The 27,744-nt window shown below is 53.3% G+C and overlaps 11 protein-coding genes across 11 annotated transcripts; 7 read left to right on the top strand and 4 right to left on the bottom strand.

The window, feature by feature from the left end:
* Nucleotides 1-20: 20 nt before the first annotated feature.
* Nucleotides 21-4,450, top strand: QBC33DRAFT_623998 (uncharacterized protein; the record flags this gene model as incomplete). The annotated part of the gene is made up of 9 exons (XM_060432925.1): nt 21-189; nt 251-894; nt 924-1,347; nt 1,391-1,536; nt 1,601-1,677; nt 1,754-1,936; nt 2,041-2,062; nt 2,455-2,638; nt 2,705-4,450. 9 exons carry the CDS (start codon nt 21-23, stop codon nt 4,402-4,404), a joined length of 3,549 nt encoding a protein of 1,182 aa, XP_060278262.1. The 3' UTR covers nt 4,405-4,450.
* A 538-nt stretch (nt 4,451-4,988) lies between these two features.
* On the top strand, nt 4,989-6,639 carry QBC33DRAFT_582021 (S-adenosyl-L-methionine-dependent methyltransferase; the record flags this gene model as incomplete). Its single annotated transcript, XM_060431307.1, has 7 exons — nt 4,989-5,093; nt 5,153-5,298; nt 5,359-5,400; nt 5,731-5,820; nt 5,895-6,237; nt 6,308-6,357; nt 6,453-6,639. The coding sequence occupies 7 exons, from the start codon at nt 4,989-4,991 to the stop codon at nt 6,637-6,639; spliced, it is 963 nt and encodes a 320-aa protein (XP_060278261.1).
* Nucleotides 6,640-7,392: 753 nt separating this feature from the next.
* Nucleotides 7,393-8,502, top strand: QBC33DRAFT_582020 (uncharacterized protein; the record flags this gene model as incomplete). Its single annotated transcript, XM_060431306.1, has 3 exons — nt 7,393-7,561; nt 7,634-8,031; nt 8,134-8,502. The coding sequence occupies 3 exons, from the start codon at nt 7,393-7,395 to the stop codon at nt 8,500-8,502; spliced, it is 936 nt and encodes a 311-aa protein (XP_060278260.1).
* Nucleotides 8,503-9,192: 690 nt separating this feature from the next.
* On the bottom strand, nt 9,193-10,836 carry QBC33DRAFT_294313 (Isochorismatase-like protein). Its single transcript, XM_060423367.1, has 5 exons — nt 10,459-10,836; nt 10,368-10,402; nt 10,161-10,308; nt 9,941-10,105; nt 9,193-9,835 (listed from the first exon to the last, which is right to left on the bottom strand). Exons 1-5 carry the CDS (start codon nt 10,523-10,525, stop codon nt 9,522-9,524), a joined length of 729 nt encoding a protein of 242 aa, XP_060278259.1. The 5' UTR covers nt 10,526-10,836; the 3' UTR covers nt 9,193-9,521.
* A 1,020-nt stretch (nt 10,837-11,856) lies between these two features.
* QBC33DRAFT_564181 (uncharacterized protein) lies at nt 11,857-12,102 on the bottom strand (the record flags this gene model as incomplete). Its single annotated transcript, XM_060430342.1, has 1 exon — nt 11,857-12,102. One exon carries the CDS (start codon nt 12,100-12,102, stop codon nt 11,857-11,859), a length of 246 nt encoding a protein of 81 aa, XP_060278258.1.
* Nucleotides 12,103-14,311: 2,209 nt separating this feature from the next.
* QBC33DRAFT_552980 (putative acid proteinase protein) lies at nt 14,312-15,537 on the top strand. The gene has a single exon (XM_060429355.1). The coding sequence runs from the start codon at nt 14,524-14,526 to the stop codon at nt 15,325-15,327; it is 804 nt and encodes a 267-aa protein (XP_060278257.1). The 5' UTR covers nt 14,312-14,523; the 3' UTR covers nt 15,328-15,537.
* A 1,317-nt stretch (nt 15,538-16,854) lies between these two features.
* Nucleotides 16,855-17,982, bottom strand: QBC33DRAFT_623993 (uncharacterized protein; the record flags this gene model as incomplete). The annotated part of the gene is made up of 3 exons (XM_060432924.1): nt 17,511-17,982; nt 17,153-17,413; nt 16,855-17,063 (listed from the first exon to the last, which is right to left on the bottom strand). The coding sequence occupies exons 1-3, from the start codon at nt 17,659-17,661 to the stop codon at nt 16,855-16,857; spliced, it is 621 nt and encodes a 206-aa protein (XP_060278256.1). The 5' UTR covers nt 17,662-17,982.
* A 1,364-nt stretch (nt 17,983-19,346) lies between these two features.
* On the top strand, nt 19,347-23,729 carry QBC33DRAFT_614587 (uncharacterized protein). The gene is made up of 9 exons (XM_060432598.1): nt 19,347-20,116; nt 20,174-20,368; nt 20,424-20,695; nt 20,750-21,419; nt 21,670-21,764; nt 21,796-22,296; nt 22,354-22,392; nt 22,464-22,725; nt 22,797-23,729. The coding sequence occupies exons 1-9, from the start codon at nt 19,443-19,445 to the stop codon at nt 23,581-23,583; spliced, it is 3,495 nt and encodes a 1,164-aa protein (XP_060278255.1). The 5' UTR covers nt 19,347-19,442; the 3' UTR covers nt 23,584-23,729.
* Nucleotides 23,730-23,883: 154 nt separating this feature from the next.
* On the top strand, nt 23,884-25,461 carry QBC33DRAFT_552971 (uncharacterized protein). Its single transcript, XM_060429354.1, has 3 exons — nt 23,884-23,967; nt 24,024-24,354; nt 24,413-25,461. The coding sequence occupies exons 1-3, from the start codon at nt 23,922-23,924 to the stop codon at nt 25,017-25,019; spliced, it is 984 nt and encodes a 327-aa protein (XP_060278254.1). The 5' UTR covers nt 23,884-23,921; the 3' UTR covers nt 25,020-25,461.
* Nucleotides 25,462-25,838: 377 nt separating this feature from the next.
* Nucleotides 25,839-26,656, top strand: QBC33DRAFT_462343 (SGNH hydrolase; the record flags this gene model as incomplete). Its single annotated transcript, XM_060425063.1, has 2 exons — nt 25,839-26,282; nt 26,372-26,656. 2 exons carry the CDS (start codon nt 25,839-25,841, stop codon nt 26,654-26,656), a joined length of 729 nt encoding a protein of 242 aa, XP_060278253.1.
* A 59-nt stretch (nt 26,657-26,715) lies between these two features.
* On the bottom strand, nt 26,716-27,732 carry QBC33DRAFT_501977 (uncharacterized protein). The gene has a single exon (XM_060425711.1). It carries the CDS (start codon nt 27,585-27,587, stop codon nt 26,787-26,789), a length of 801 nt encoding a protein of 266 aa, XP_060278252.1. The 5' UTR covers nt 27,588-27,732; the 3' UTR covers nt 26,716-26,786.
* Between the last annotated feature and the right edge of the window lie 12 nt (nt 27,733-27,744).

Raw genomic sequence — 27,744 nt, 5'->3', positions numbered from 1 at the left:
AGATGGGCGAAAACGCAACCATGGCCGTCGATCTCGCCGAGGAGATTGCTCAGAAGACATCATCTCTCATCCAATCCAGCAACCATCGAGATCTCCTCGACATCGTCGATCCACTTCGATCTCACGGCGTCAGCCACTATGTCGATCTCCCCCAGATCATTGTGTGCGGCAGCCAGTCCTGCGGCAAGAGTTCCACTCTCGCGTGCCGCCGATAAGAACCAGTCGGATGACGATGCTGCCTTGGTACAAGAACTTGTCATCTCATACATGCATCAGCGTCGAAGCATCATCCTGGCCGTGGTCACGGCAGACAATCCGTTCGCGAACCAGCCCGTCACCAAGTTCGCCCGAGATATCTACCCGTCGGGGAAGAGAACGCTTGGACTCATCACGAAGCCAGACAAGATCGACCGGGGCTCCGAGAGCGAGCGCTACTATGTGGAGCTGGCGCAGAACCAGAAAGTGAAACTCACTCTTGGGTGGCATGTGCTACGCAACAGCAGCCACGCTACCGCCGACGACACAGCGGAGGAACGAGATGAGAGAGAGGCCTCGTTCTTCGAGGGCTCTGTTTGGGGCAATTCACTTGAACCTACGCAGCTTGGTGTGAAGCCACTGAGAGGCCGATTGCGCAATATTCTCTGGCATCAAATCAAAGAGGGACTTCCCGGGGTGAAGTCTGACGTTCAGTCCGGTATCAAGTCCTGCGAAAACCGGCTGCAGCAGCTTGGCAAGCCACGCGCCACGAAGAGGGAGAAGCACACCTACCTCCAGCGAATCAGCAGCCGTCTTTCCACGCTCGTCCGGGCAGCCATCGACGGGGCGTACGTCGATCATTTCTTGGAGCCTCCGCCTCATCAGGACACCGCGCTCGAGAGACGGCTGCGGGCAAAAGTACAAATGGTTCTGCCGCCTACGCCAAGAAAATGCGCACCGATGGCCATGCTTTGGAGATTGTGGAGCATGGCATGGAACCGGTACGGCGCTCGCATTCTGGATACGTCAAGAGAGACGTGTACTTGAAGGAAGTCAAAGAGCGAATGATCGAGTGCCGGGAGCGAGAGCTGCCGGGAACCTTCAACCCGCACGTTGCTGGCGACTTGTTCAGCCAGCAGTGCAAGCCTTGGGAGGCCATCACCCAACACTTGGTCGAGGAGATACACGGAGCTGCCGCAAAAACCTTCAATAGGATGGTATCCGAGATTTGCGACCAGAAACTCCTGTCTCGCCTGATGAAGGGGCATATACAACCCGCGTTACATCTCCTGAGGAAGGACCTAAAAGCCAAGGTCAGCGAGTTCCTGGAGCCGCACTTGTCGATCCACCCGATCACGTCCAACAGATCCAGTTAGACCGACACAACCGGAAGTTTGATAGACTTGTCAGGAAGGCCTATGGCTTTACCTCAGAGAGCGAAGCAAGATATCTGAGGCCGATATGGTAGAGGTTCTTCGGCAGTTCAAAATAGGGACCCAGCCAGATATCGAGGAGTACTCTGCCTCTATTACAGCCGATGTAGCTGCGGCTTATTATACGGTAAGCCACTCATGATATCCAACTAAGTTATGGGGGGTCGTGAAACTTACTGAGTCCACCCAAGGTTGCCCTGAAGAAATTCATCGACGATGTCAGCGTCAACACGGTCGAGACGTGCCTCATCCAACTTCTGCCCGATGTGTAAGTCAAGACTTTTTGTTTAAAAAAAAAAAAAAAACCACATTTGTCATTGAGCTAATCATAACCTCCAACACAGGTTCTCTCCCGATGTGGTGTGGGATCTGTCCGATGAACTCGTTGAGCTTCTGGGGTCGGAGGACGAGACTACCGTCAAGGAGCGCATCGACCTGACCAAGAAACTGATGACTCTCGAGAAGGGCTTGCAGGATCTGGATGCTTTTACTGTACGGCATGGTGCAAACGCGGTGAATGCACTCCAGTAAGCAAGCTGTGAGCCATGGGGGGTAGGAACAGCGCGTGAGGATCTTGCCTGGGAGAAGGCAGAAGAAGCATGCACTTGGGCTATCTTGTCTATGTACTCAGTCTTGAGGCACACGAAGATAAAGTGAGTGCGAAGCCCGGTCTATGGTGTAATTAACTGTAGAGCAGCCAGAATTAGATTCGAACCCCATCATCCTATTCAGATCATTTTTCCAGCCTGGTCTTGATCCGCCAGGTAAACTGCTAGTCCTTTTGTATTGTATTATTTGTTTTCTTGCCATAATTCTAGGATCGTTCTTGGCCCTCTACACAGCCTCAATCTCGCGAACTTGCTTGTAGGATCATGCACGCCACCCCCACCCGACAAGAGCAAGGGCAGTTTAATTTACTTATTTTCAGTGACTCATCTGGTGCCCATTTCTACTTATTATGGCGCGACTTCCCTCAAAGGACCGTCAGTCGAGAAATCGATAATTGCCGAGCCCACAAAATATTCCCAACAACAAAATGGAGCAGACTTCTGAGCTAGAGAATAATTTTCAAGCCCTCGAACTCGCAGGCACGCCGCTGAAGAGTCAGGAGTGTGGGTTGCTAGGTCTCCCACTCGATTGCCTGAGGTTAATATTTGACCTTTGCATCGAGTACGACGAGTCTAGCCACACAAACCTGCAGGATGCCACACGTATCCGACTCGTCTGTCGTTAGTTGAAACGAACCTGATCACGCAATTGACACTTTCAAATGCCCTACAGCTGACCTCGTTTAGATATCTTCGACTTTGAGGTCATGCGAACTATTTGCACTACCCGACTTCTTCAAAAGATGAAGCAAAACCCAGAAGTTGGGTCTCTCAGGGAATGCGCCGCAAAAGGGAGAGATTTTTACTGTTGCCTGCCACCATTCACAGGGAGTAGCGCGGCATTCTTGGCCCGCTACCTCTTCTCCCAATACCACATCTCCAAACCCGCAGATTCCCTCCCTTGGAACGCCAATCTATCGACTGCGGTCAACGCGGTTGTGAACGAAGTCATGCAGAAAGACGGGGTCGATCCTGGCGGGCCAGAGAGGTACAATTATTTTCGTACTATCTGCGAGAGGGCCTTGCATCTATTTGAACCGGAGCCAGCCAGACCTTGCGTGATCTGGGACCTCTTCAATGACCACAACCAATCCCTCTTGTTTCCCATGGAGCATAAAATCCAGGTTGGCAAACTGGAAACCCTCGTTCTCCTCGCCCAGGTATATCTCGGAAAGCCAGACGTCGTGGGAAAGATTCGCTCCATGATACTTGACAGGGGCCCGAGGAAGGTCTCAACCTTCCGGAAGTCCATCAAAGGCCCGGAGCTGCACCGTAAGGCACCGCTCTTTGGCTCTTTTCTTGAAGCCGCTATCCGAACGCACAACCACAACCTCGCCGTGCTTCTCGTCAGATACGAGGTAGACATCTCGGAGATTACAAAGGCCCGAGGCACGGCAAAGGAGAAGAAGAAAAGGCAGTACGACTGGCACTTTTTGGAAATAGCCACGGCAGTGGGGGACGAAGAGATGGTCCAGATCTTGCTGGAGACGAGACCCAAACCCGCAACCCAACTCTGGCCAATGATCCGCCTGGCAGTTTGCGCCGAGTTCCCCGACGTGGCCAGGGTGCTGATGGACTACCTTCGCAAACACGGCTTTCCCGGCATGAAGGGAAAGAGGGAGGAAGACCTCTGGGCCTGGGACATCGACCCCCACGACGAGGACGGCGACTGGGACGAACATCCCAGACCCAAGTGGCTCACGTCGAATGCGGCACTCATGGAGGCCTGCCGCCATGGAAATCTCGAGTGTGTCCGGGTGATGCTGGATTCGCCCTATACCCTGATCCACCCGGCCTTTCTGCAGAAGTGGTGGTCGAGAGGGTTGACGTGGAATGGGGTGTCCCCAGTGGACATCGCAATCGGACGAGGAGATGAAGCCATGCTGCGTCTCCTGATCGCCCGCGGCGCAAATCCGTATGGTCTGGGTCAGTGCAAGACGGCCAGACACGGGACGGTGTTGAGATTCGCGGACCGCCTGGTCAAATCCATGGTACCAGCTGCTGAGATGGCGAATGTCGGTATTGCGCGAGTCCTGGTCGAGGCTGGCTGGGAATGCTGTGTTCATCTGTGGATGGTGGTCCTCCACAAGGCCATGCTGGCGAGAACAACCCTGGCCGACACTCTTGACCGTGTCTCCCCTGAGAAGCGAGAAGACACAATGCGCGAGTGGCGCAGGAGGGACGTCGAGTTCTGGCGGTATCTCGTCCATGTTGGAGCTGTCGACCTTACTGCCGTTCTTAAGGGGTGCGATTCGGCTAAGGATACGGCTGCGCTTGGCATAGACAAGGTAGGGTCTGTGAGGTCTTTTATCCTCGATGAGTTTCCGCCGCAGGAGAAGGCTCCTTCTGAGGTGATCCATAGCTATGCAGGGGAAAGGGATGGGTAGGTTAGATATTGTTCAAGAGTAACACCCTATGTGTGTTGGATTATCCCAGTTTGTATTTTCTAATTACTTCCCTTCTGTCCTCTCACTATGTCCGCCGCAAGGGATGTAGCAACCTCATGCTGCTACGGTGCAGGTTGTCACAGTTGCCTGCCTTGTCTTCCTCATATGAGAGTACACCGACAGCATTGGCACCAACGAGATTGAGAAGCTCAGTGCTAGGTAGCTAGTCAATTACTGCGTACACCGTAAAATCCCGAGGTCTTGTTGTAGAAGTGACAAGTCACATTGGCTTATCTACACCCTCAAGTTTACGTAGCAATTATTTGATAATCGGCCCAGAATGCACGGCTATCAGGTAAGGACTGCAGATAGGCAAATCGGAAGAGACCCAAGACCTTTTCCCTGCATTGCTGGGGAGATGCAGGCAGGCTGCAGACCTGAATAAGGGGAGTGCCCCGACGGGGGTCACATTGACGGACAGGGTTAAAACCATGCAACCTCCCTGGGAATCTCGTCTCCCCTCTCCTCGTCAAGTTCTGGATAACTTTTATTTGCCAAAAAAGAAGAGAAAAGAAAATTCCAAAATGGCCACCAGTGGAAGCGCCGCGCAGGAGGGTTCTGGGTCGTCGGTCACTGCCGACCCAGTAACTGGCATCGTCCCAGGACAGTACTGGCTGCAAACAGCCCAGGTCAGATCTTGGCGTGAATATGTGTGTTTGTGTTTGTTGAATCGGCTGACAATCTTCAGAATATTGCTTACGACGGCGACCAAGACTCTGCACTTGGTAGCGATGGCAATGCCGAGTCAACCGCGTCCATCGCGTCCAGCATCCTGGAGTACCGGACGATCCAAGGAAGAACGTATCATAGCGAGAGGGGCAATGCCAGGTACTGGTGAGTTATATGTTAACAGCTGGCTCACAACCAAGTCCAAAGACCTGACCTGTAGGGGAGGGGATTGAACGATGACCAGCAGAACGAATCGATGGATATCAAGTAAGGCGACGCTTCGTGTGGATGATGGAGACTCTGTTGACATGCGATATTAGCCACCATTCCCTCACCCTCGCCTTGGATAACAAGCTCTAATTGGCTCCCCTGAAGAAGGACATCGAGGTTCGAAAATCCAGCTCTTGCAACACGGGACTGAATGACTTGGACTAACGTATCGGGTAGAAAGCAATCGACATCGGGACTGGGACAGGTTTGATGGCTCTGCCAGTATGAACTCTACGTTACGACTGACAAAAGGACTCACAGGCCTTTGGGCAATGTAATGTGCTGTCCTTTCCACCCAAGCAAGCCCGGGACTTATCAGTGACACAGCGACTTTGCCGACCAATTCCCCAACACTGCGGTGATCGGGACAGACATCTCTCCGATTCAACCTTCGTGGGTCCCGCCAAACTTGAGATTGTAAGTTGTTTGTGAAATATTAAAAACCTATCAAAATTATCCCAGGTCAAGCTTACGATACACTCTTCCTGTAGCGAGATCGAAGACTGCACGATAGTGTGGACTTATCCGTCCGATTCCTTCGACTACGTGCATATCCGCTGGCTAAACGGGAGCATCGACGATTGGGGAATGGTGTTCAAAGAAGCTTACAGAATCTGCAAACCGGGTGGCTTTATCGAGAGCTTCGAGGGAGCGCCTTGTCTAGAGAGCGACGACGGCACAGTCAAAGACACGGATGCAGTTGGACAGTGGGGCAAGATCTTTGTCGAATACGGGCGACGATCCGGCCGGTCGTTTACCACTGTATCGAGTGGGATCCAGAAGAAGGCGATTCAAGAGGCTGGGTTTGTCGCCATCGAAGAGAAGGACATCAAGGTGAGCAGAGCAACAGCCCCTTGCCCGCTCCGTCTGACAATGGTGACTAACAGTGGCATAATTAATTCAGACCCCGATTGGAGACTGGTCTCAGGATCCGACTTTGAAGGACATAGGAAGGTAAATACCTATCTGTGTTGCAAACAAACCTTCCCCCCGCGGTCCCAAAAGGCATGCAAGTGGCAAGTGGCTCTAACAGCATCTCTCGACCCAAGATACGCACATTTGGCCCTGACGAAAGACGTCGAAGGATATCTGCTGCTCGCGACCAGCGAGCTGGGCTGGGCGAAGGAGGAAAGCTTGGTGTTTGCCGCTCAAATTCGGCGAGAACTCCGGTCTAAGAAGCACCACGTGTACTACCGACAGAAGATTGTCTGGGGCAAGAAACCGGAGGCGTCTTAATTAGCATGTGGCAAGATGGTTCTCTAGACTATCAGAGGAGCCGGTTATTGGGTCTGGGGGAGTGGGAGGTTTACTAAGGAATGGGTTCGGTTGAAATCTCAGGCAGCACCCGCGTCAGTATTTGGCGCCATGTTGACATGTCAGGTCTGCTTTTCTGTTGTCTGTCTGTGGAAAAGTTAAAATCTGGGAAATGGGTGGCCACGTGATCCATGACGTAGCACGTCCAACTTGCTCAGCTGGCCCTGCCTGAAATGAAAAGAAGTCCCAACTCACCGCCAACTCGCCGAGTGGCGTTGACTATCACAAGCCATTTCGTAGATCAGAATTAATCTGACGCTGAGCGTGCAATATTCTGTGGAATCTCGGCTCTGCCCGATACCATCGACGGCATTTATGGTTGGTTAATGGCGATGATCCAGCGCAGTGGCCCGCTGTGATTTGGCATCCTTTAGCTGCTTTCGTCCTAGCTAGCGCACAGATCTGCAGAGATCGCCGGATACAGGGCTCGCTGTCAAATTAGAGTTTTTGCATCCCGGTAGCGAGCTGAACTAGTGTGATACACGTGTACGACGGAGAGGAGAAACGAAAGGGGGAATCTACGAGACAAACTATGCTTGTCCGGGCATGTTGTGATCGACCACAGCCAGGGGCAGCTCTCGCCTATATATGAAGCCGTGAGTGTCGCTTTGCAACAGTATTTTGGTTGACTCACCTAGCATCTCGGATCAGATCATGTCGAGCGAAAAAAAGAAAATGGCACGCCTTCTTCAGTCCTCCCTCCTTCTCGCGGCCGTCCTTGCCGGCTTCAGCATCGCCGTAGACCCGGAGGAGATTTACGACGGCGGTTATGGGAACAGCACCAACTCCTCCATCCTCCTGAACATTGGCAACGGAGGTGCAGGCCAAAGTGGGCTGGTTAAAGGTGCGTGAGAAAACCGACGTGACGAGATTGCTGTTCGGTTGCTCTGACAATGTATGGGTTCCGAAATCGCAGAACTCGCCGACGCATTCATCAAGGACAGCGTGGCCAATGGCAGCGACCCCTTCCAGGTTGCCTGGTACAAGAGCGATACCACGGTGAGCATCCAGTATCTCAAGTCTGGGATTGTCGACGTGGGCATCACCTACAGTCCTGCCGCCGAGGAGATTGCCATCAACCAGGGTATCGCCAAATCCCCGAGCTACTACGCGTTCCGCGACCATTTCATAATCGTTGGGCCTCCATCCAATCCGGCAAACATCTCCAACTCGTCGGACATCTTGACCATATTCTCTACACTGCATGAGGCTGCCGAGGCGGCAACGTCGACCCCGCCTGTGAGATTCCTCAGCCGGTACGACAAGTCGGCGACAAACATCAAAGAATCAGATTTATGGATCAGCATTGGGCAGGTTCGTCGCCCCTTCTCTCTCTTAATTCCGTCTCCTACTCGCACCCCCCCGGTTCTCCGTCATGTATGCCACGCCACCGATTAACTTTTACCTCTCGATCAGGTGCCATGGGCAACAGCCTACTCCACCTGGTACCACCAGTACATCGCCTTCCCCATCCAGGCCCTGACGGCGGCAATCCTGCTAGACGAATACACCCTTACCGACAGGGGCACCTTCCTGTCGCTGCCCGCCAACATGTCGAGTCAGACCACCATCTACAAGGCATCCACCGACGACGCCGACGACCCGCTGCTGAACCCCGCCCACCTCTTGGTTGGCGAGAAGGCCCCGAACCCTGAAACGGCTAAGACGTTCGCCGAATGGCTGGTGAGCAAGCGCGGACAAGACGTCATCACCGGCTTCAAGAAGAACGGTCAGCAGCTGTACAGCGGTGCCCCAATAGACTCAACATCCGAAGCACGAAGATAGTTGCATATTATGGTAGATAGGGCAGAAGTACGTCCTTGAGATTGGGAGTCCTTCAACCTAGACGCAATTCAGCAAGTCTGGATTATATCAACGGTTTTGGTTTCCCTTGGATAGGAAACTCTGGTTGTTGACTATACTATAGAGCATGGTGGATGCTGGAGATATTGCCCTACAAGGTTGCCATCAACTAATTACAATCATTGGCGGTATGCTAGACCCGGTTTAGATGAAATCATTAGCTAGAGCTGGTCGGCAATTTGCTAAGTTCGGTCTCAACCTACATATCATAAGGCACAAAGGAATACTCTCTAGTTCAGTTCGGAATATCACGGAGGCCCAAAATGACCTTGTCTCCGCGAGGGGCATTTAGCTATTCAGGCAAGGGTTCCGGGCCGCCAGAGTTTCTTAGACAGTTGGAGCATGAAAAAGACCAGCTGCTAGCCACGGAACAAGCGACGTCGACGGCGATGGTAACAGCAACAGGTTGTTTCCTCTAGCGTCATGCTGATATGATCTTGTTTATCCTATGCGCGTGTCAACGTGTCATTCTTTCCTCAATCTATATGCTACTGTCATTCTATCTTGTTTTCTCACATGAAAATGTATGTAGCCGCCCATAATGCCCGCCCATCTTTGGAAATAGCTTGAAATTAGCTTGTGAAAATAGCAGTTGTTTTGCAATAAGGTTGAGGTTAGGATTTGGAAAGCTATCTAATCCCTTGGAATCGTTTCTAATACCCCATTGTTTCCCATATAACTGAGTAGAGTGTGGGCAAGGTTGTTGAAAAGCTTGCCGACCCCAAAAATCTTTTCCACCAAAGCGAGTGACAAGAAGTAGACTTAAACTCAGGAACCTCGGCTCTCCTATTCTTTGTCAAAATGCGATTGCTCATGGATTTGCGCACTTGGACATGGAACATAGGAAAAGGCGGTCCACCAATGGCTGTGATTCCACAGCAACTCGCGCTCCACCACCGCCAGCCACAAGTGACGACATTCTTGCCGCGAAATTACCCATCTTACGAGGGCAACTTATCCTGGCCGGGGATGATGGTGCCGTTGCGAATCGCGTTGGCGTGGCCGCGGGCAACGTAGCCATAGGCAGGCAGGTACTTGTCCAACCAGGGGAGGAGCTCGACAGCACCAGGGACGTTGCGCCAGTCGCGCATCAGGTCGCACACGATGGAGAAGAGAGACACCACGTTCACTCCGGCGTCCACCATCCGCTGGTTGCTGATGTCTCGGATCAGGGGCGTGGTCGTGCCGGAGGCCTCAATGTTTGCCCACACGCTGTAGCCCTCGGCGCGGAGAGAGAGCGCGAGGAAGGCCGTGCCTTTAGGGGGGGGTTGGTAGTTAGCTTGAGGGTAGCTCGGAAAAATGGTTGGGGGGGGGGGGGCGGGGGGGAGAGAGTCCGAGAGGACCAAGATATGTCACATACAGACGTCGGTAACAATGCCCGCCATAACGATCTGCGTCTTGTTGGTGGCGCGGACAGCCGCACGGAAGTCGGAGTTGTCCCAGGCGTCGACTTCACCCTGACGCTTGATCAGAGGGGCGTTGGGATACATGTCCAGAATTTCCTGCGGCAGTGGGCCGTTGGGTCCTATTCTTAGGCGGTTAATATTTCCTCAAGTCAGTGGAGTAAGAACAAGACGAACCGGTCTGGGCAGAGGTGGTCATGATAACCGGCACGTCGAAGGCCTGGCCAATAGCGGCGTGAGCGATCATGCTGTCCCGGAAGAGGGTGGCATCAAAGTCACGGGCCAGGTTGAAGAGACCTTCCTGGAGATCGATGATCAACAGGAGCTTTTTGCAAATTAGCGGATCGGTTCCTGGCTTTCGGTTTTCTGGGTTCATGTTCTTACAGTGTCATTCTTGTCCAGTCTCTCGAAAGGGACTTCTGGGAAGAGTGTCAGCGATGGATATCATCTTGAAGGGAACAAGCCCATGTCTCACTGTTGGCTGCATTCACGCTGCTCAGGGCCAGGGCCGAGAGAACGGCGGACAAGAGGGCAAAGTTCATTCTAGATTCGAGCCTGAGAGTGTGAGATTGGGTGGGTGGGGGGCGTAGATGATGTCTCGGATGCTCTTGGGAGAGAATCAGATCTCCGGGTGCTTCACCTTCGTCACATTTATATATACATGACGTCCGTCAGGCAACTCCTACAATAGGTGAATGCCAGGAGGCAAACATGATTCATGCCTAGATGAATGACACCTCAAATACTAAGCATTGGCTAATCAGACCAGGAGCCTACAAGGAGCAATCCTTGCACCAACACTCTCCCTGCAGAATGGCAGCGCTGTACAAGAGTGAAATTTGCTTGACTTGCAGGATGTCAAATTAAGAGAATTGCGACCCAAGGATCCGTAGAATGAGATAAGATCTGGACCAACGATGCGTGCGCAATGTGTCAGCACACTGCACGTGGCGTTATGCACCAGTTTTGCAGCCGAAGGGGGCAACCAGTAGCGGTACGGCCCGTTTACCTGCTAAAGGAGAAAGTTGCTTACGGAATAGCGCCATAAGCAGTATTTTGGAGGGCGCTGAAAATCCACTGCAAGTGCGAAGACCCTTATCTTGCATGCCTACTTTTTTCGAGCAGCCACTGCTAATTGGTTACAATAAAGTCTGCCAGATGTCGTGCCGCGTTAACGACAGACACCCCCGCCGCTTTGACCGACGCTCAATAAGCATGCGCAGTAGCGGGGATCGGAGTTAAGCTTTTTAATTGCAACAAAGATCAAAGTCATCGATTGCCCAGTATTTGTTAACACTTACAAATAGTAGGGCCATAGATTATTCTAGCAGGAGCAGCAACGCCGCTATCAGATGCCCACGATGTTGCCAGAGCTGGACGTGAGCACCTGCGCTGCGGGAGAATCGAGCCAGAAGGATGCATCTCGAGCGTTCTGCCGCTGAGAAGGAGCAGCGTTTCCAATTAAATATTAGTTACAGCTCTCCCGCCTGGAAATTCCAATTGTGCCATCAATCGTCGCTGAACTTGATCAGCTTAAATACCACACCTTCATGGCCCAGCCTACAGCCGTGGTGCCACTCCTACGTCATTATCCACATCTTTCCAGTTCTTCCAGTCCCATACCCAGGATAAACATCCCAACCATGACGGAGTGGGTGCCAAACTGTCACGCACCAGTGTAGTCGCTTGCAAGCGCTCCGAAATTGGAAGCGGCCTGGTCTGCAACGGGCGCGTCGGTGAACATTCCCCATCCCTCTGTCTCGATCCACCACGCTCAATACACAGCCATCATGACTAGCTGTGTCGCTTGTAGCTTCGGTTCGGAGTCAATCCGCAAAGTCGGCGGCGTGAAGCCGATGCGCGGTAGAGATTCCTAAGACCGGCCTCGGCCGGACTCGAGGGAGATTGCGTCGTCTTCGGGGCGTTTCTCGCGGCGTTCCCTTCTCCGCCGCATGTAAATAGCGATCCCACAGGCGGCAGCCAGCACGAAGATGAGGCAACCGGCGCCGATGCCGACGATGGGCCCGACCTTCAGCGTTGAGGACTTCTCGGGGTGGATCTCAACGTCAGATGGCGCCGTCTCGGAGTATCGAACGAGGTCTCGGGCAACGACGAGCATGGTGTGCGACGGCGGGATTGCCGCTGGCGCTCGAACGACTGAATTTGTCTTTCCACGGGGGTGAAAACGAGTGTTTGTGGATTTTTGAGCGCGTTGGAAGGTAATTGCGTAGGCTGCGGGGCCAAGGTATTTCAAGGCAGGAGCCACGAGAATCTCGCCCCAATTATCCGTTTAGGCTCGCCCAGATCAGGTACACGAGGCATGACATCACCAACCAAAATTCACTAGTAAAACTGACCAATTCACGCGTCACGCCGCGCTGCCCAATCAACCTGGCCCACCACCTTCCAGCCCAAGACTGTTTTGGAAACTGTAATTATTTCTGCCCATCACTGGCTTCTCGAGCCATTCATACCTGCTTAGCCTTTAGAATACTTAGGGTTTGAATCCGTTGAAGAAGACACCGGGCTCCCTTTTGGATTTGTGTTGGTGATTAATGAATTGGGACGTGAATTGAGACTACGGTAATGGGGCGACACTCCATGCCGCTAAGAAGCTGGATCAGTCTGCCCGTTCTCAATGGAAAGACGCGAGAGCGCGCTCCGCCGAAAGCAGTAGAATTTTCACGACTGATAAAGTTCAGATCATCAACTTTGGCAGTGTCAACACTTGGCCCCTACTGCTGATTAGAAGGGCAGTCTTTCCAATTCTACTTTATTTATTGTTGCATGGGCTTCATAGTCCGTGGTCATGCGCTCAACATCGCAGATGATTCGCACTTGTCGTCAAATACTACCAGCACTGCTACCATTTTAGACCTCGGAATGGGTGTGCATTAATTACAGTCAAGGTTCTCCAGAGAGTAGCAGCAGCTATTGTGACTGCTGTCATTGAGGCTGCCGAGGACGCCATAAAGGGCCGATGACATCTCGAGCAGGCGTGCCGGCGGCGTCTAAACTCGTCCGAACCCGGAGCCATTCCCATCCGAAGGAGTTGGAGAAGCCAAATGCTTCGGTGCAGCTTCTCCAACTCGTCGGTGCAGCCCAGTTGCCGTAAGTGCCGCTTGTGTAACCTCTCCTTGCTCACTGTGATCACCAGAGAATGCCTCGGGCCAATCGCTTCGAGCGAGGGCTTGCGACTAGCTGGTCCGAAATCATATTCGCAGAGCACAACACCTTGGGCGTGATGCGTGCGCCACCCGCCAGCCATGAGGCGGAACTCTTCCGGCGTCAGGCGGGGGGACAGCAGCTATTCTCTAATTGGCCGAACCATATCGTCAACATCAGCTGCGTCACGGCTTTACCCGCTTTGAGACCCCCGCGCCAAGACACCTGCCGCATCCAGCTTAGCATGCCGACCTCATCCCCCCTTGCTATGCCAAGATAAGAAAGGCAACTCAAGTGGTTGCAAGCCAAGTTCCCGTCCTCCCAGCCTCCGTCCCGAGGGCTGCTTTTTTACCGTCATCCAAATTTCAAGGAGGAGGAGTAATTAACAGAGGCAGGATTGAGGTCCATTTAATTAGCCAAGGACCCTAGGTCGCTTTCCAGAACCAGGGTCTCGGATCACTCAAAGAGCCCTCAAACCTTAACGATGCCGTTAGGCTGCCTACCTTACTTCCCCTGACCCAGACGGCTGCGGCACTTCTTGTCTTAGATTTGGGGGTGGCCATGACTCGCATCCAGCCAAAAGCTGTCGACCAGGCTGCCCTCCCCGCACCCCTCGTGCCCACTCCATGTGCTTCCCCCCCTGCGCCAGCAAGCCATCGCGTGCTGGTGTTTTTACTTATCTCGGACGCCAATGGCTCAGCGCAAGAACCTTCAGCTACCATAACAGAATGTGACCTTCCAAAATCGCCAAGGCCTACTTGACAATAAAGCCGCCACAATCCATGGGCTCGTGCAGCAATATTCCTTCAATTTGGTAATGATCATCCAAGTTCGGCCAATATATCCATAACGAGCTCAGAGTTTCTATCACGACTTTGTTCTAGAATTTTCCCCTATCCCCATACAAGAAGGCAATAGACAGGATGACCTTTCCATCTCAGACAGAAATGCAGCTGGATCCCTCACCTCGTACCTCAACCCCCACGCAGATCGGTCGGCTGCAAGGACTACCATTGAGAATCCGGAAGGTGGCCGGACTTTGAGGCGCCCCCGTTGGTACCATGATGTGCTATGCCGACACCAGACGGGTGCATCACCCCTTCTTGGCAGGAGATTCATCACCCTGGTCTAATTCTTGTAGGAGTTGTTATCATGAAGGAGCGGAATTCTGCGTAGACTCGGGAATTCTAGATGAGACTCTCATGACCATATATTGCTGGCGGATGACCTCGTTGTGATTTTTTGATCAACCTCGTAGTCTCGAGTTCATTCTGACACAGCCTTTAAGACGAACTCTTTTCCAAAACTTTCAACATAACTTCGTCTTTTCTGGCAGGCATCTTATTCCTCCAAATACCCTCAACACACAATCAACATGAAGTCCACCACCGCCATCGCCGCCCTTCTAGGTGCCCAAACCATTCTCGCAAATCCCATCACCTTGGTCCCCCGCGAGCCCCGCGCCGCCAAGCGCTTGGCCTTCCGCAAGACCCATCCCAGGATCCCCGTTTCCGAACCGTCTCTGACCAGCACCAACAACACCGACGTCAGCTACTCGCAGAACTGGGCGGGAGCCGTCCTCATCGGCACGGGCTACAAGTCAGTCACCGGCACAATCACGGTGCCCACCCCAAAGACACCATCCGGCGGCTCGTCGCGCACCGAGTACGCCGCCTCGGCCTGGGTCGGCATCGACGGCGACACCTGCCAGACGTCCATCCTGCAGACCGGCGTCGACTTCTACGTCCAGGGCTCATCCGTCAGCTTCGACGCCTGGTACGAGTGGTACCCGGACTATGCGTATACCTTCTCCGGGTTCGCCATCCATGCCGGCGATCAGATCAAGATGACTGCCTCGGCGTCGTCGACGTCGGCGGGGAGTGTCACGATTCAGAACCTGTCGACGGGGAAGAGCGTCAGCCACTCGTTCAGCGGCGAGAGTGACCCGCTGTGCGAGACGAATGCGGAGTGGATTGTTGAGGACTTTGAGTCGGGCGGGGCGCTGGTTCCGTTTGCGAACTTTGGGACTGTTACTTTCACTGGCAGCAGCGTCACTGAGACTTCTGGGACTACTGTGGGGGTCACTGGTGCGGAGATTATTGATATTAAGCAGAACGGAAACGTGTTGACTTCGTGCTCCGTTTCGGGGTCGTCGACGGTTACTTGTTCGTATGTCTGAGCGGACCGGACTATGTTTCTTCTTGAGGAGATGGGATGGGCTATGTCAAGTTGGATACATGTATGTAGTTGCACAGTTTTACGGGAGAAATGGCCATGGCAACTGAGTGCAATATGAGGAGGTCCCTTGCAAGTCCGATGATGTCGCTAGATTTTCGGTGACTATTCGAGAAAGCCAGATGAGATATGTTCTTCCAATGATACGAAAAGCCTAGTTCCCTACACTGTTCAGAGCCTCGAGCGCCCTTATCCGATTCCGCGCCAGCATGTGCAGACGATCCATGGCGATCTTCTCCCGCTCTTGAGGCTGAGCAGGTGGGCGCTCTTGATCAAGTTCTTGATCTCACGGCCGTTCAGGTTGACCCCGGAGAGCTTGTGGCTCTGAAAAATGAAGTTTTCCTGAAGTTTTCCGTGTGCCATTTCTCGGCATGGTAAAAGTGATGATGGACAATGGGGACTTCGGTCAAGCTGTTTGTCAGGTCGTCCTGCTCCGAGTCATGGTCTGCAAACCTGGAATACCGGGCTTGACACGAGCCGTAGCAGCTACGCATGTATATATTTGTGACGCCGTCCGTGGGATGAAGTTTGGCCAGCGTCTCGCCCATTATTACTCTTGCTGGCGTGATCTGGCCGAGTCCCTTTCTTCTTCTCTTTTGCCCTCTTCTGGCGTGAGGGAGTGTCGCAGTTGAGTGTAAGGTATGGCAGGATCGAATATTTATACCATAAGATAAATGCTTCTCAAAAGGGGGACAATATTTATATAAGATGAGGCTTCCCAAAAGGGGCATGGTTAGAGCTGGGACCTGTGCTGCCTAGTAGCTTGGCGAATGAAGAGCCAATGACTGCAAAGGCGGCGGCCGCTTGATGGGGCTGACGGTGGTGCATTTCCTAGCCAATCACCCGGCGCCATATTTTTCTTCATTGCGGGTTTAGATGACTCCATGACCAGTGTTTGCACCTTGACTTGCCCCAACCACAAGAGGGATTTGGGGACGACTTGGGTCTGATTTACCACGATTCTAGCCACGACTCAGTGGGTATGCACATATTTTTGCTAGACTTGAATGTGGCTGGCTGCGGCATTAACAGCATGTCAAGACTGTTGCCTGGCTGGATGCCTAAACCGAAGGTCAAGGTTATATGGGTACCAGTTCGGAATACACGGTCATCAAGATCTGCCTCGGGGACATAGACCAAGATGCAGGCACTCTACAGCATCTCAAGACGTCTTCGTCAGTATCCGTAGATTTTGTATTCCTTTTTCAGCTACCTCATAAGAGAGCACCCTGGACGAGGCGCGATCAGTCGACAAATTGGGCCGCGGACCAAGGAAATGGGAAAGTACGAAGACCTGAGAACCCCGTGTCGACGTGGGCCATGAAATCGAGTTTCAGGCGCCAGCGGGGAGGGAAAATTCCCAAGGAGCAAGCAGGGAGCCCGTCCATCCTGCCCTGCGCAGCACACACACCTCCACGGAAGACGACGATCTAGACAAAACCGCCGTGTAGTCTAGCCATCGTAATCCACCTTATGCGCGGCCTATGCCGAGGATGCCGCCGAGCCCGATGCCGAGGATGGCGCCTATGTCGAGGCCCAAGGACAGACTGAGTGAGGCGCCGAGGACAGCCTGGACGACGCCGCCGACGGACGCGGCCACGCCGGCGAAGAGCTTGTCGCATGACTTGGCGAAGGCGCCGAAGTTGGCCATGCACGGCTTGACGTACGGCTTTACACAGTCTAGAGGAAGGAGGGGGAGAAACAATAATCAGCTCGGTTTTTCTTATTACGTATCGGCGTGTTAACTGTGTGCATGTAGAGAGTCTTACCTTCCCCAAGGGTCTCGACAATGACGCTAACGTGGTCACAGAACGTCTCGGAGTGCTCGGTAATGGTCTTCTTGATGCAGCTGGAATCGCAGCCGCTGTTGGAGGCTTCCACGTCGGCCGATGTGGCAGCCTCAAGGTCGGCGGACGCCTGAGCGAGGAGCTCGGCGGCGGCCTCGAGGTCGGCCTGCAGCTTGGCGGCAACGGCCGCTCTCGATTCGAGAGCGGCGTCAACGTCGATATCCGCCGATGTGCAGATGGACACTGGATAGACACAGGAAAAAACGGAGGTTAGCAGGACAATATGGAACGAGAGACATCTCCGTGTCATGTTCTTCTCTCTCGCGGGGACGTGACATACCGGCAGCCTCAGCGTGGGCCTCGACCTGGGCGAAGATCTCATCAAAGTTGCAGTTGCAGCGCTTCGTCAGCTGCTTGCTGACCATGGGGTTCGCGAGGGTGACGGCAAAGAGGCCGGTGGCGGCGAGGAGATTGGTGATGACAGACTTCATGTTGACTTTGGTTGGTCTGCTGGTTGGTTCTCGTTGGACTCTGTGGGGAGATGGGAAATGGGCAACTAATAATGGCAAAAATGAGAGGCCTATATGTGAGTGAGTATGATAACACCAAACTCTGGGGAGAGCAAGAGAGAGCTGGACCCGGGTTACGCCTCCCTTTTAATCTTTGGCATGGTGGCTGTACATGACCAAAACCTTGGCTCGAGTTGGAAATCCCAGGTCTTGGTGGTCAAGGTAACCCTGCTTTTATCCCGTAAGCCCTTCGATATGAGCTCCCAGTCTCTTAACCCCGGACCAATATCCAATATGATCCTGCTGCCATTGTCGAAGCCATCATATCTGGCACTCCTATGATGTCAATCGTCGCTTAGGAGATGGTCAATATAACAGAAGGGCCGTTTAACATCTCCAAGATCAAGGCGGGCCACTTGCAGACAGAAGCCGCTGCAAATGCCGAGGTGATACTGTTAACACTAGGGGAATAGGAAATACCAAGAACGAAACGATCTTCAAGGGAACGGCGGGTTCTACTCAGATACTCTTCCCCACCCCTGGCTGCTGGCAATATCCAGCCGAATGAATAAATCATTATGGCACCAGTCGTCGTCTATTCTTCATTTAGACTCCTCAGCCACGAAAAGTGATCTGCAGCCTTGCGCCGGCGTTGTCGTCGGTCGCTATTCACGGTTAAAGACCCGGGGACGGCTGTATGTTGTGGGATCTGCAACCACGTGCCTGATAGCCCTGGACGATTCCTTATATTCCACACATGCATGAACTACGTTGGGGTAGCAGCACATGAATATCAGTTATCGATCTACTGTAACGTGGTAGTATTCGAGATTTAGCGAGCCATGTTGAAGGCGAAGCCAGGATCTTAGACTGCCGACTCTGTTGCTGTCAAAGCAATTGAATACACAACTTGTGGAGGCCCACAGCCGGCACCCTCCATGACTTCACACCTCCTCCATTGAAGTCTAGTGCGAATTAGGTGCCCTAGAAGATTCCACGGTACTGGATATGGATATCCAGGGTCTCAAATACCAGAGAACCTGGCTCTAGGGAATTCATCTCCCGATGAATCCTTCTCTCCGAATTTGAGCTATCAGGTAACATGCCAGATTCGCACCCCTCTATCGCGTACCTGGGACGGCTGAAATCGATTCATTTAATATGCAAAATCCTGATATAGATATGATTTGGCCTATTTCCAGGTAGCTGATCGACATGTATCAACCCTAGTGCCGATCAACGGCCCACCGCGTTGAACGGGTAAGGGTTGGAATGATTGCCCAAAAGTTCAGCGACGAAAAAGACGGCTGTTTCGAAACGAAGGCGGCTGGCATACAGCCTATGTATAACGATGGCATGGCAAATGCAGAGAGAGGGGACAACACGGCATCGGCGGTTGTGTTCTCCAGTGGAATTCGGTACGCAGTTTTCCTAATTTAGAAACAATTTGATCGGATTTGCCATATTCTTCTCTTCAGCGAGGGTTTCAAGCTGTGAGCCCCCTCATGTCCCCGTGGAATTGAGCGTCATGGTCGAGGCATGGCTGTGCCACAGTGCCAAAAATTGCGGCTGCTTCTTACAATTGCAGCTTATCTAACAGATGCCCGAATACTGCTGCAATAACTAGGTAGGGTGAGGCGCAGTTGTGTGGGGACACTGCACTGCCACGACATTCTCCACAGTCGATATTGATGTCCAGAATTTGAGCTCCCTGCCACGTTGTTTCCTTACTGCCTTTACTTGTCAAGTCTCTGTAAAGTAACATGGGAAGGCAGCAGCGTAATGCGATGGCCAAACCCACTGTGCTGTCACCGAAGACATGTCAGACATGCTTCAACGCCAAAATTCGGTGTACCAAGACGCAAGATTCGGGATCTTGCGATCGTTGCATGCGTCTTAGCAAGACGTGTGTCTTCGCCCCAGCTCGACGGCGCAATGCTGCCCCCCCAAAGAGCCGAATTGATCAGTTGGAGGCCAAACTCGACCGTATCATGGGCAGTAAAGCACCGAGTCCGGCCGACGAAGGGTCGACGAGCGCAGGTGGTTCTGCAGGAGACATGATCGCAAGCCCCTGTGACGTCAGAGATACCGGAACCACAGGCCTGCCTCTCCAGTTGGCGGTTTCAGCCGACTCTTGCGATCCCCTGGCGTGCGGCTTGCTAGATCTGGACAAATCAGTACGCTTGCTCAAGCTCTTTCGCTCCAGGATGACTTCACACTTTCCCTTCGTGGTGCTACCCGACACTGTGACATTTCAAGACCTGCGTCGGGAACGGCCCTGTCTCTGTCTAGCGGTTCTGGCTGTCACTGCTTTCGAAGACTTCGTCCTACAGCGGAAACTCAGTGGCCTCTTCAACCAACTACTTGCCGCCAAGATGGCAAGCGGGAAGATACTCTCGATTGATGTTCTCCAAGGACTACTGGTCCACCTGGCTTGGTTCGCGTCCCCGGCCTCCTTTGCTCCATTTGTATGTACATACACTGACGTGGTCAGGGCACATTATCAACCCCGGCCACGCAAGTACAGCCAGCACTTGCATCTTGCAGCGAGTATTGTGGCCGATTTGAGACTAGACCGACCCCGAAGACCGCAGCTGTGGAAAGTTGATTTCGAAAACGACAGACGTGGTGCTGAGTGGGGATCAGATGAACTGAGAGCACTCATTGGAACTTACTACCTTGCCTCAAGGTAAGCCTCCCCAATCCCATTCTTCACTTGGTGGCGTGCTCAAACTCTTGTCAAGCTCCTCTATTGTGTTGCAAAAGATGCGCCACTTCCCATACACACATTTCATCCTCGAGAGCTGCGAGAAGCTAGTGCTGCAAGGCGAATTCCCCAGCGACAAGTACCTCAAACATATAGTGCAGATTCAACGTCTTTCTGAAGAAGTCGACGATTTCGTTACGCACGCAACTGCCAAGTCTTCTGTGGATGAAATCACGGCAAAGATGACGACGATTCGACATCAGGTAGACTCGCTCAAATCGAATCTAACCTTTGCCCTTAGCGAGTGTCGTAAGTCATCGACATTATTCAATTATTCTTTCAGATGCTAATGATGTGCTCTAGCGACTTTACTACTGCAACTGAGCATGCTCGAGCTCTTTATCAGCCAACAATCTCTCCCAGGGTTTCCATTAGCTTTGAGTACCATTCAACAAACGCTGGGCAGCAGCCCACAAACCGTCGATTCATTTTCGGAAAGCGTATCAGCATCGAAGTCCCTGATAAACATTCTACTGGCTATGGCGCCAGGACAAGAGAATATCCTCTCAAACCTTGCGTGGATCATGCTCAGTTGCAGCTTATCGTTCTCGGCGAGGTTTGATGTCTTGGCAGCAGATCCTCGCATATCACACCTAACTCAACATGTACGAAGATGTCTTGACATCCGCCACACTCTTCGCCAAGTCATTCTTAGACTACAGTCGCTTGTCTCGCCAGATGAGGATAGTAATGGCGATCGTGACACGTTTTACCACTTTCTTCGGCGTGCTCAAGCCATTGAAGCGTGGTATATCCGCCAGACAGGACATTCGTCTCCATTGACGCCAACCAACATCGACGCCACGCCTATTCACAGACACGACACGACACAGGAGATGGGGGATTTTACTTCGGTGGCAGAACTCACCGCGTTTGCCCCGATTGGCGAGTCATCGGAAAGCGGGTCGGGCACATTCAGCGACCTGGCCATGATAGATTTCTTCACAGAAGACATGCAGGGGAAGGATTTTGGGTCATACATATATGCGACTAATTTTGACCTATTTTGAGGCTGAGCTTCAGGACAGCCTGGTGGTCGGAAATTGCATGATAGCTTAATGGTGGGAGGATTCGGTCCGACGCGGACGCGGACACGGACACGGACACGGATGAGGACACGGACACGGACACGGACATGGCACCTTGACACCTGACATCAGACAAGGAGGTAATTATCAAAAGCCATTGAGAAATAGATAAAAGACACCAAACACCCACGGGAGACTGGCTCTTGCTTCTACTCATCCCTACAGAGACTTCTTCACACATCATCTTAACCATGCTTTCTCTCACGTCTCGGGTCTTCCCCCTTTTAACCGTTATCTGGCACTTTCTGTCACTCGGTCAAGCCACAGATCAGCTATCCTACCAGCCATGTCCTCTTTTACGAGCCTACTACCCTCCACCAACGCTTGACAAATCCTCGGACGCGATCAAATCCTTCTCCGACGACCTCACATCGGTATTTGACGAGATTGTCCGCACGGGTAAAAGCGACGATTTCGGCACCATCACGCCTAATACCACCTCGTTCTCCGTCGTACTGTTTTCGGGAGCAGATGATGGGACTGGTGACCCCATCTTTTATAGCTATTATCACACTGCTCCCGTCTCGGGGGCGGAGATAAACGTCACATCCGACACGGTTTTTCCCTTGGGCACATTGACGCAGCTATTCACAGTCTACACGTGGCTCGTGGAGTTGGGTGACGAGAATTGGGAGGACCCGATTACAAAATTCCTTCCAGAGCTCGAAACTGTTTCCGCATCGACGGATGGGTTTGGTGTTGACTGGAGCGATGTCACAATTGGAGCTCTGTCCGGGCACATGGCCGGTATCGCCCGTGATTGTGAGTTCACTTTGAAGAGGGTTCCCGGCAATTAGGGCAATTTGCTGACAGTACTAGCCCATGCCTGTGAACTAGGAAAGCCATGTGATAGACAGAGTAAGTATCGGATCGCAACCAAACCTAAGGTCGCTAGCTAGGCAGGTTTCAGTGCTGACATGCCCACGCAGACTTCATCAAGTCCTTTGCTGAGGTTCCGCCCATCTTCCTACCCGACACAACCCCGATCTTCTCCAACGCTGCTTTCCAGCTCCTCGCCTTTGCTCTTACGAATGCCACTGTACGGGACGGCAACAAGAATAGCTTCAGTGATATGGTGCTCAAGTCGGTCTTGCAGCCCCTCAACATGACTCAAAGCAGCTTTCTCAGCAAAACAAGCTGCGCCCGGGTCTTCGGCGAGGGACTCAACACCTCCGCGCCAGGAGAACAAGCGTAAGCCGCCCTCTCCCCATGCACACGCCCCCGCACACCATCCCCCCTCTCTCTAACCCCGCCCCCACCAGCGCCCTCTCCATGCTCTCCACAACCCGCGACCTCGCCCGCGCCGGCCACGCAATGCTCTCCTCCCGCCTCCTACCCCCCGTCACGACGCGCCGCTGGCTCCACCCCGCCGCCGACACATCCAACCTGCGCAACGGCGTCGGGCGTCCCTGGGAGGTCTATCGCGCCGGATCGTCCGCCGTAGACCCCATCCTCGACGTCTTCCTCAAGGGAGGGGAGGTTGCGCGGTATAGCAGCTACTTTGGGCTGGCGCCGGATGTTGGCGCGGGGTTCGCGATCCTTGGGCATGATGCTGGTGGCGGTGGCGGCGCGGCGGATTTGAATGTCTATGCCGATGTGGTGGCCGGCGCGCTGGCGAAGATGCAGGGATTGGCTGCTGCGGAGGTGGCGGAAGGGTATGCCGGCGTGTATGGTGGTGGTGGTGTCGAGGATGTTGCTGTGTTCAATGTCTCGGATATTGGGCCGGGGCTTGTAGTTGAGCAGTTGGTGGTGGGTGGGAGTGATGTTAGGGCTGAGATTGCTGCGGCGGCGGGGGTGATGCTGGAGGACCTGGACTTCAGGGTATATCCTACTAATGTTGTCAAGGGGGGTTTGTATCAGTTCGTGGCCGTATTCCAGGACATGAGCGCGCCGGTGGATATGGGCACTCCGACTTGCGTTACATGGATGACGGTGGATGCCTTGGGGCCAACCCTGGGGGATCGCTTCGTGTTTGAGCTTGACGGCAAGGGGATGGCGACGAGAGTCTTGATTCCTGCCACTGGCGTTTCTTTCACTAGAGCAAAATAGGGGTAGGAACTGACCACATGTGGGTGTTAGGGTCATAGAGGAACCAACAATAGAAAGAGACAGAATATTCAAATGGCAATATGGTACTGTATAGAAAAGGTTGAACTGTGGCCTTTGCCATTCACAACTACGCCGATGGGAAAGACGACGATGATGTAAGTGGAGGGGATTCCATTGGCTGTGCGTGAGGAGTGGCCCGAGGGCCGAAGGACCCCGCCTCGTGCCAAGTGTGGGGTTGTGGGGGTAGTCAAGTCAAATTCTTCCCTGGTTCCGTGCCCCTGAATCCTGCCACGCATCATCACTTCCAATACGGAGTATGCTCGTCGATATATCTCCAAATGTCGCTCGTTAGATCCTCACGTATCGCATTGCGCTCAATAAGCCGTTTGTCTCTCTCATTTCCTCCAGAGGCTCAAGTACTAACCTTTGGAACTGATTAGCTTCTCGGAATATCGTCCCACAATTGGGACTCGTCAGTTCGTCAACTGCAAAGGGCTCAACTGCCCTTTTACCAAAAAGCACTTGCCTACCGGCTGCGTTTAGAAGGACCTTAGCGTCGGCTACAGGGCCAGATTCCCTCTCATCAGCCCAAACAAGGCCGCTCCCAAACAAGATGGCAGCATTAGAGCCCCATCTCACACCGACCTTGTTCCAAGGTATTCGCGACTTTTGGTTTGAACACCTCGAGAACGAAAACCACCTTGTACTCCCGGCGCAGGAACATGCCAAGCGCTGGTTTTTCGGCGGAGAGGAATTCGATAAAATATGCATGTAAGTACCAAAACAAACCCCTTCCCTCCGAAGAAACCCCTTTTCTCACCACAAGCAGGGAACGCTTCTCCCCAACACTCTCCGCGATCCGCGCATCCGGCCTGACCACTGGCGATGAGATCCTCAGAATCGCAAATCCCAGTTGCCCGTTGGACTGGCTGAGCCTCATAATCCTCCTTGATCAACTGCCACGGAACTGCTACCGCGGCGAAGCTGCCGCCGTCGTATTCAATTTCTTCGACCCGATGGCCCTCCAGATTGCTATGACTGCAATCGAGCGAGGCATAGACATGGAGCCCGAGATCCGGTGGCGTCTCGCTTATCGCACGTGGCTCTTCCTACCGCTGATGCATTCTGAAGACATAGCCATCCATGAAAAGGCCGTGGAGAAGTATGCACGAGTGGAAAACGACGTGGAGGATCTAATTGAATCTGAGGATGATCTGGCAGATGCGGATAAGTATCGCAGCACAGCCCGCAAGATCATCAAGGAGAACGCAGGAGCTGCAAAGGCGTTGGCCCAGATGCATATGGCATTCGAGAAGAAACATCAGGTTATCATCCAGCAGTTTGGGCGATACCCTCACCGGAACAAGGTGTTAGGAAGGGAACCAACCCATGCAGAGACAGAATATCTAGACAATGGCGGAGACACGTTTGGTTGAAGATAGAGGCGGCATCTTATCTAGAATAGTTCCCAGCCAGCGTCCCCACCGACGAAACAATATGCACGATAAACTCCATCAAGGGAGGGTGCGGAGGTACTCAACGGCACACCGAGGGAAACAGGACCCTCTGCACCCACGAGAATAGCATCGCGGCCTCGAACTGACCAAATGCACCTAATAGACATTGTATATTGGATTGCAGCATCCCTTAACCCGGATGACGAAGGGGACGATGGCCTCGCCATGTAATTAGATTGTCGTCTCGACGGGAGTCGCCAGCCAACCCAATTGGCAACGTCGAGGACCAGGGCGACCACAATCTACCAATGTGTCAAATAATTGGGGGTTACCCAATCGTCTGACCTGCCCGTGAATTTATACACTCGGTTGGGGAAAATAAATCTGGAGAGCGGGCGTATGGGTTGCCTGGATTCAGTGGGAAACCGAACATTGAGCAGTTCTATAATCAGCATCCGGAACTGGTCATGTATGGCTTGAACTAATGGTTGGAGTTAGTGGCAGATAAATGAATGCCACTTACGGTCGGCCGACCGGAAATCGATCAGCGATGATTAGCCAATATAAATTCACTATAGCTCGGATGTCACCGAGGTCCGGGACGGGGCCGGTAATGGATAAATCCGTTTTGACTGGTCAATTAAGACCCGAGTTTAAAGCCGCAATTATTTGGCCACATGGGATCCGGGGTCGCAAAGAATGGGTTTGGCACAAAAGGTTCGTGATGGACGCAAATTGTTGTGGCCGACGGTTCCTCAAGTGTCTAGTTTGTTCTCATTCGTACTGCTCCTAGCCAAAATGGTTTCTCTTAAGCTCCTCTACCTCGCCGGCATCGCCGTCTCCACCACCGGGGCGACCGCCCAGACCAGCACGGGTCTTCGGTATATGCCCTTTGGCGACTCTATTACTGAGATCGTCTGCTGGCGCGCCAAGCTGTGGGAGAAGCTGCAGGATACCGAGTGGGCAACAGTGGATTGGGTTGGCTCTGGCACGACGGAAAATAACTGCCAGGACACCAAGTACGACCGCGACAACGAAGGACACTCGGGCTTCTTGGCCATCGACATTGCCAACAAAAAGCAGCTTGTGGGATGGCTGGAGAAGAATCCAGCCGATGTCATCACCATGCACTTGGGCACGAACGACATTGCCCAGCAGAATAAGCCCGTGAACGACATCATTGCCGCCTTCACCACCTTGCTTGAAGTGATGAGAACCAGCAACCCCCGAATGAAGATTGTCGTAAGTCCTTGCTGCCGACCAGTTAATCACTCTCTCGACATAATTAGATGAAAGACTGCCTACTAACAGCGGCGCCTCCCACAATTCAGGTCGCCCAGATCATTCCCATGGGCCTGGGCAACTTCAACACCCAAATTGAAGCTCTCAACAAGGCTATTATTCCTTGGGCAACGGAAAAGAATAGCACCGAGTCTCCCATTTGGGTCGTCGACCAGTACACTGGTTTCAGTAGCACCGACCTTCGCGATGGTGTACATCCCAATGCTTCGGGCGACGATAAGATGGTCGAGGTTTGGTATCCTGCTCTTGTCCATGCTTTCGAAGTGGCCGCGGCAGACAAGGCCGCGGTGGTGGCGAGGCAGTTTGTTGCGTAGAGCCCCCGGCATGGTTGAGTCTAGGAGGATGATGTTCATATGCAAGTGGCTAGGAAATGGAAATAGCCCAATAGGTATCTACATAATATTGAACAAGATATACAAATATGTAGGGCCACGCAAACATGCTCTACGACAGCAGAGCCAGCACGCTAAACACAACAGCAGCAAGCCCAGTTACTCCCGCCATCTCCGCATTCCTAACCGATGAACTACCTTTCGAAGTCTCCGTCGGACTTGGACCAGTACTCGAGCTGGACGTTTTGGATGGCCCAGCCTTGGTCGCACTCGCACCCGTTGACGGCGCACTGGTCGAACCGCTCACACCAGCCGTCGTCGTCGCACTCGTGCCCGACGGACACCCCATGCTCTCCAGCGCGCTCGCATACGCATCAAGAACGCTCTGAGGGGACCTCTTGTCGAAATACGCACGATTCAACTTCTCGGCCCCCGCCGTCACCACCACGGGCACGGAGTGGCCCATGACGTAGCAGCCATCCAGGCTCGTCGACTCGACGCGCGTGCTCCCACCGGCCACGACCGTCTTGACGCAGTTGCCGTTGAGGTCGGGCGCTCCTCCGGCGCAGGCCCCGCAGCCGCCCAGGGCGCAGCTCCACGTGGTGGTCGAGTCGTCGGCCGAGGCCGTCACGGTGCCGCCGTAGACGGACCCCTGCGTGTGGTACACCTCGGCCGGATAGATGCCCTGGGCGCGGCAGGCGTCGTTGTCCGGGGACGCCGTCTTGGGGCAGTCGACGGCGAGCGTGACGACGGTGTGGCCCGTCTCGGCCGGGTCCGGATTGGCCGCGACGATGGAGCCGTCGAGCGAGCGCGGGGCCGAGTCGAGGATGAAGACGGGGAAGAGCGACTGCGAGCTGACGACGCCGCTGGCGACAAGGGCGCCGAGGAGAACGGCGAGGCGGGATGCTGTCATTTTGTCAGACCGGCGGTAGTTCCACTGTTCGACGGCGTGCGAATCGCGCCGTATTTATTTACTCATGATTTCGCTGCGAAATCTAACCCTGAATCCTTCGTAAGGACCCACGATTACCCGAGATTGCAGGAGGGCGCGCTGCCAATAAAATGCCTGT

This window comes from Phialemonium atrogriseum, assembly GCF_030411735.1.
Source record: "Phialemonium atrogriseum strain 8032-3 unplaced genomic scaffold QBC33scaffold_48, whole genome shotgun sequence".
Classification (NCBI taxonomy): Eukaryota; Fungi; Ascomycota; class Sordariomycetes; order Cephalothecales; family Cephalothecaceae; genus Phialemonium; species Phialemonium atrogriseum.
The sequence above is the reverse complement of the archived record's forward strand: the minus strand, read 5'-3'. Positions and strand labels throughout refer to the sequence as shown.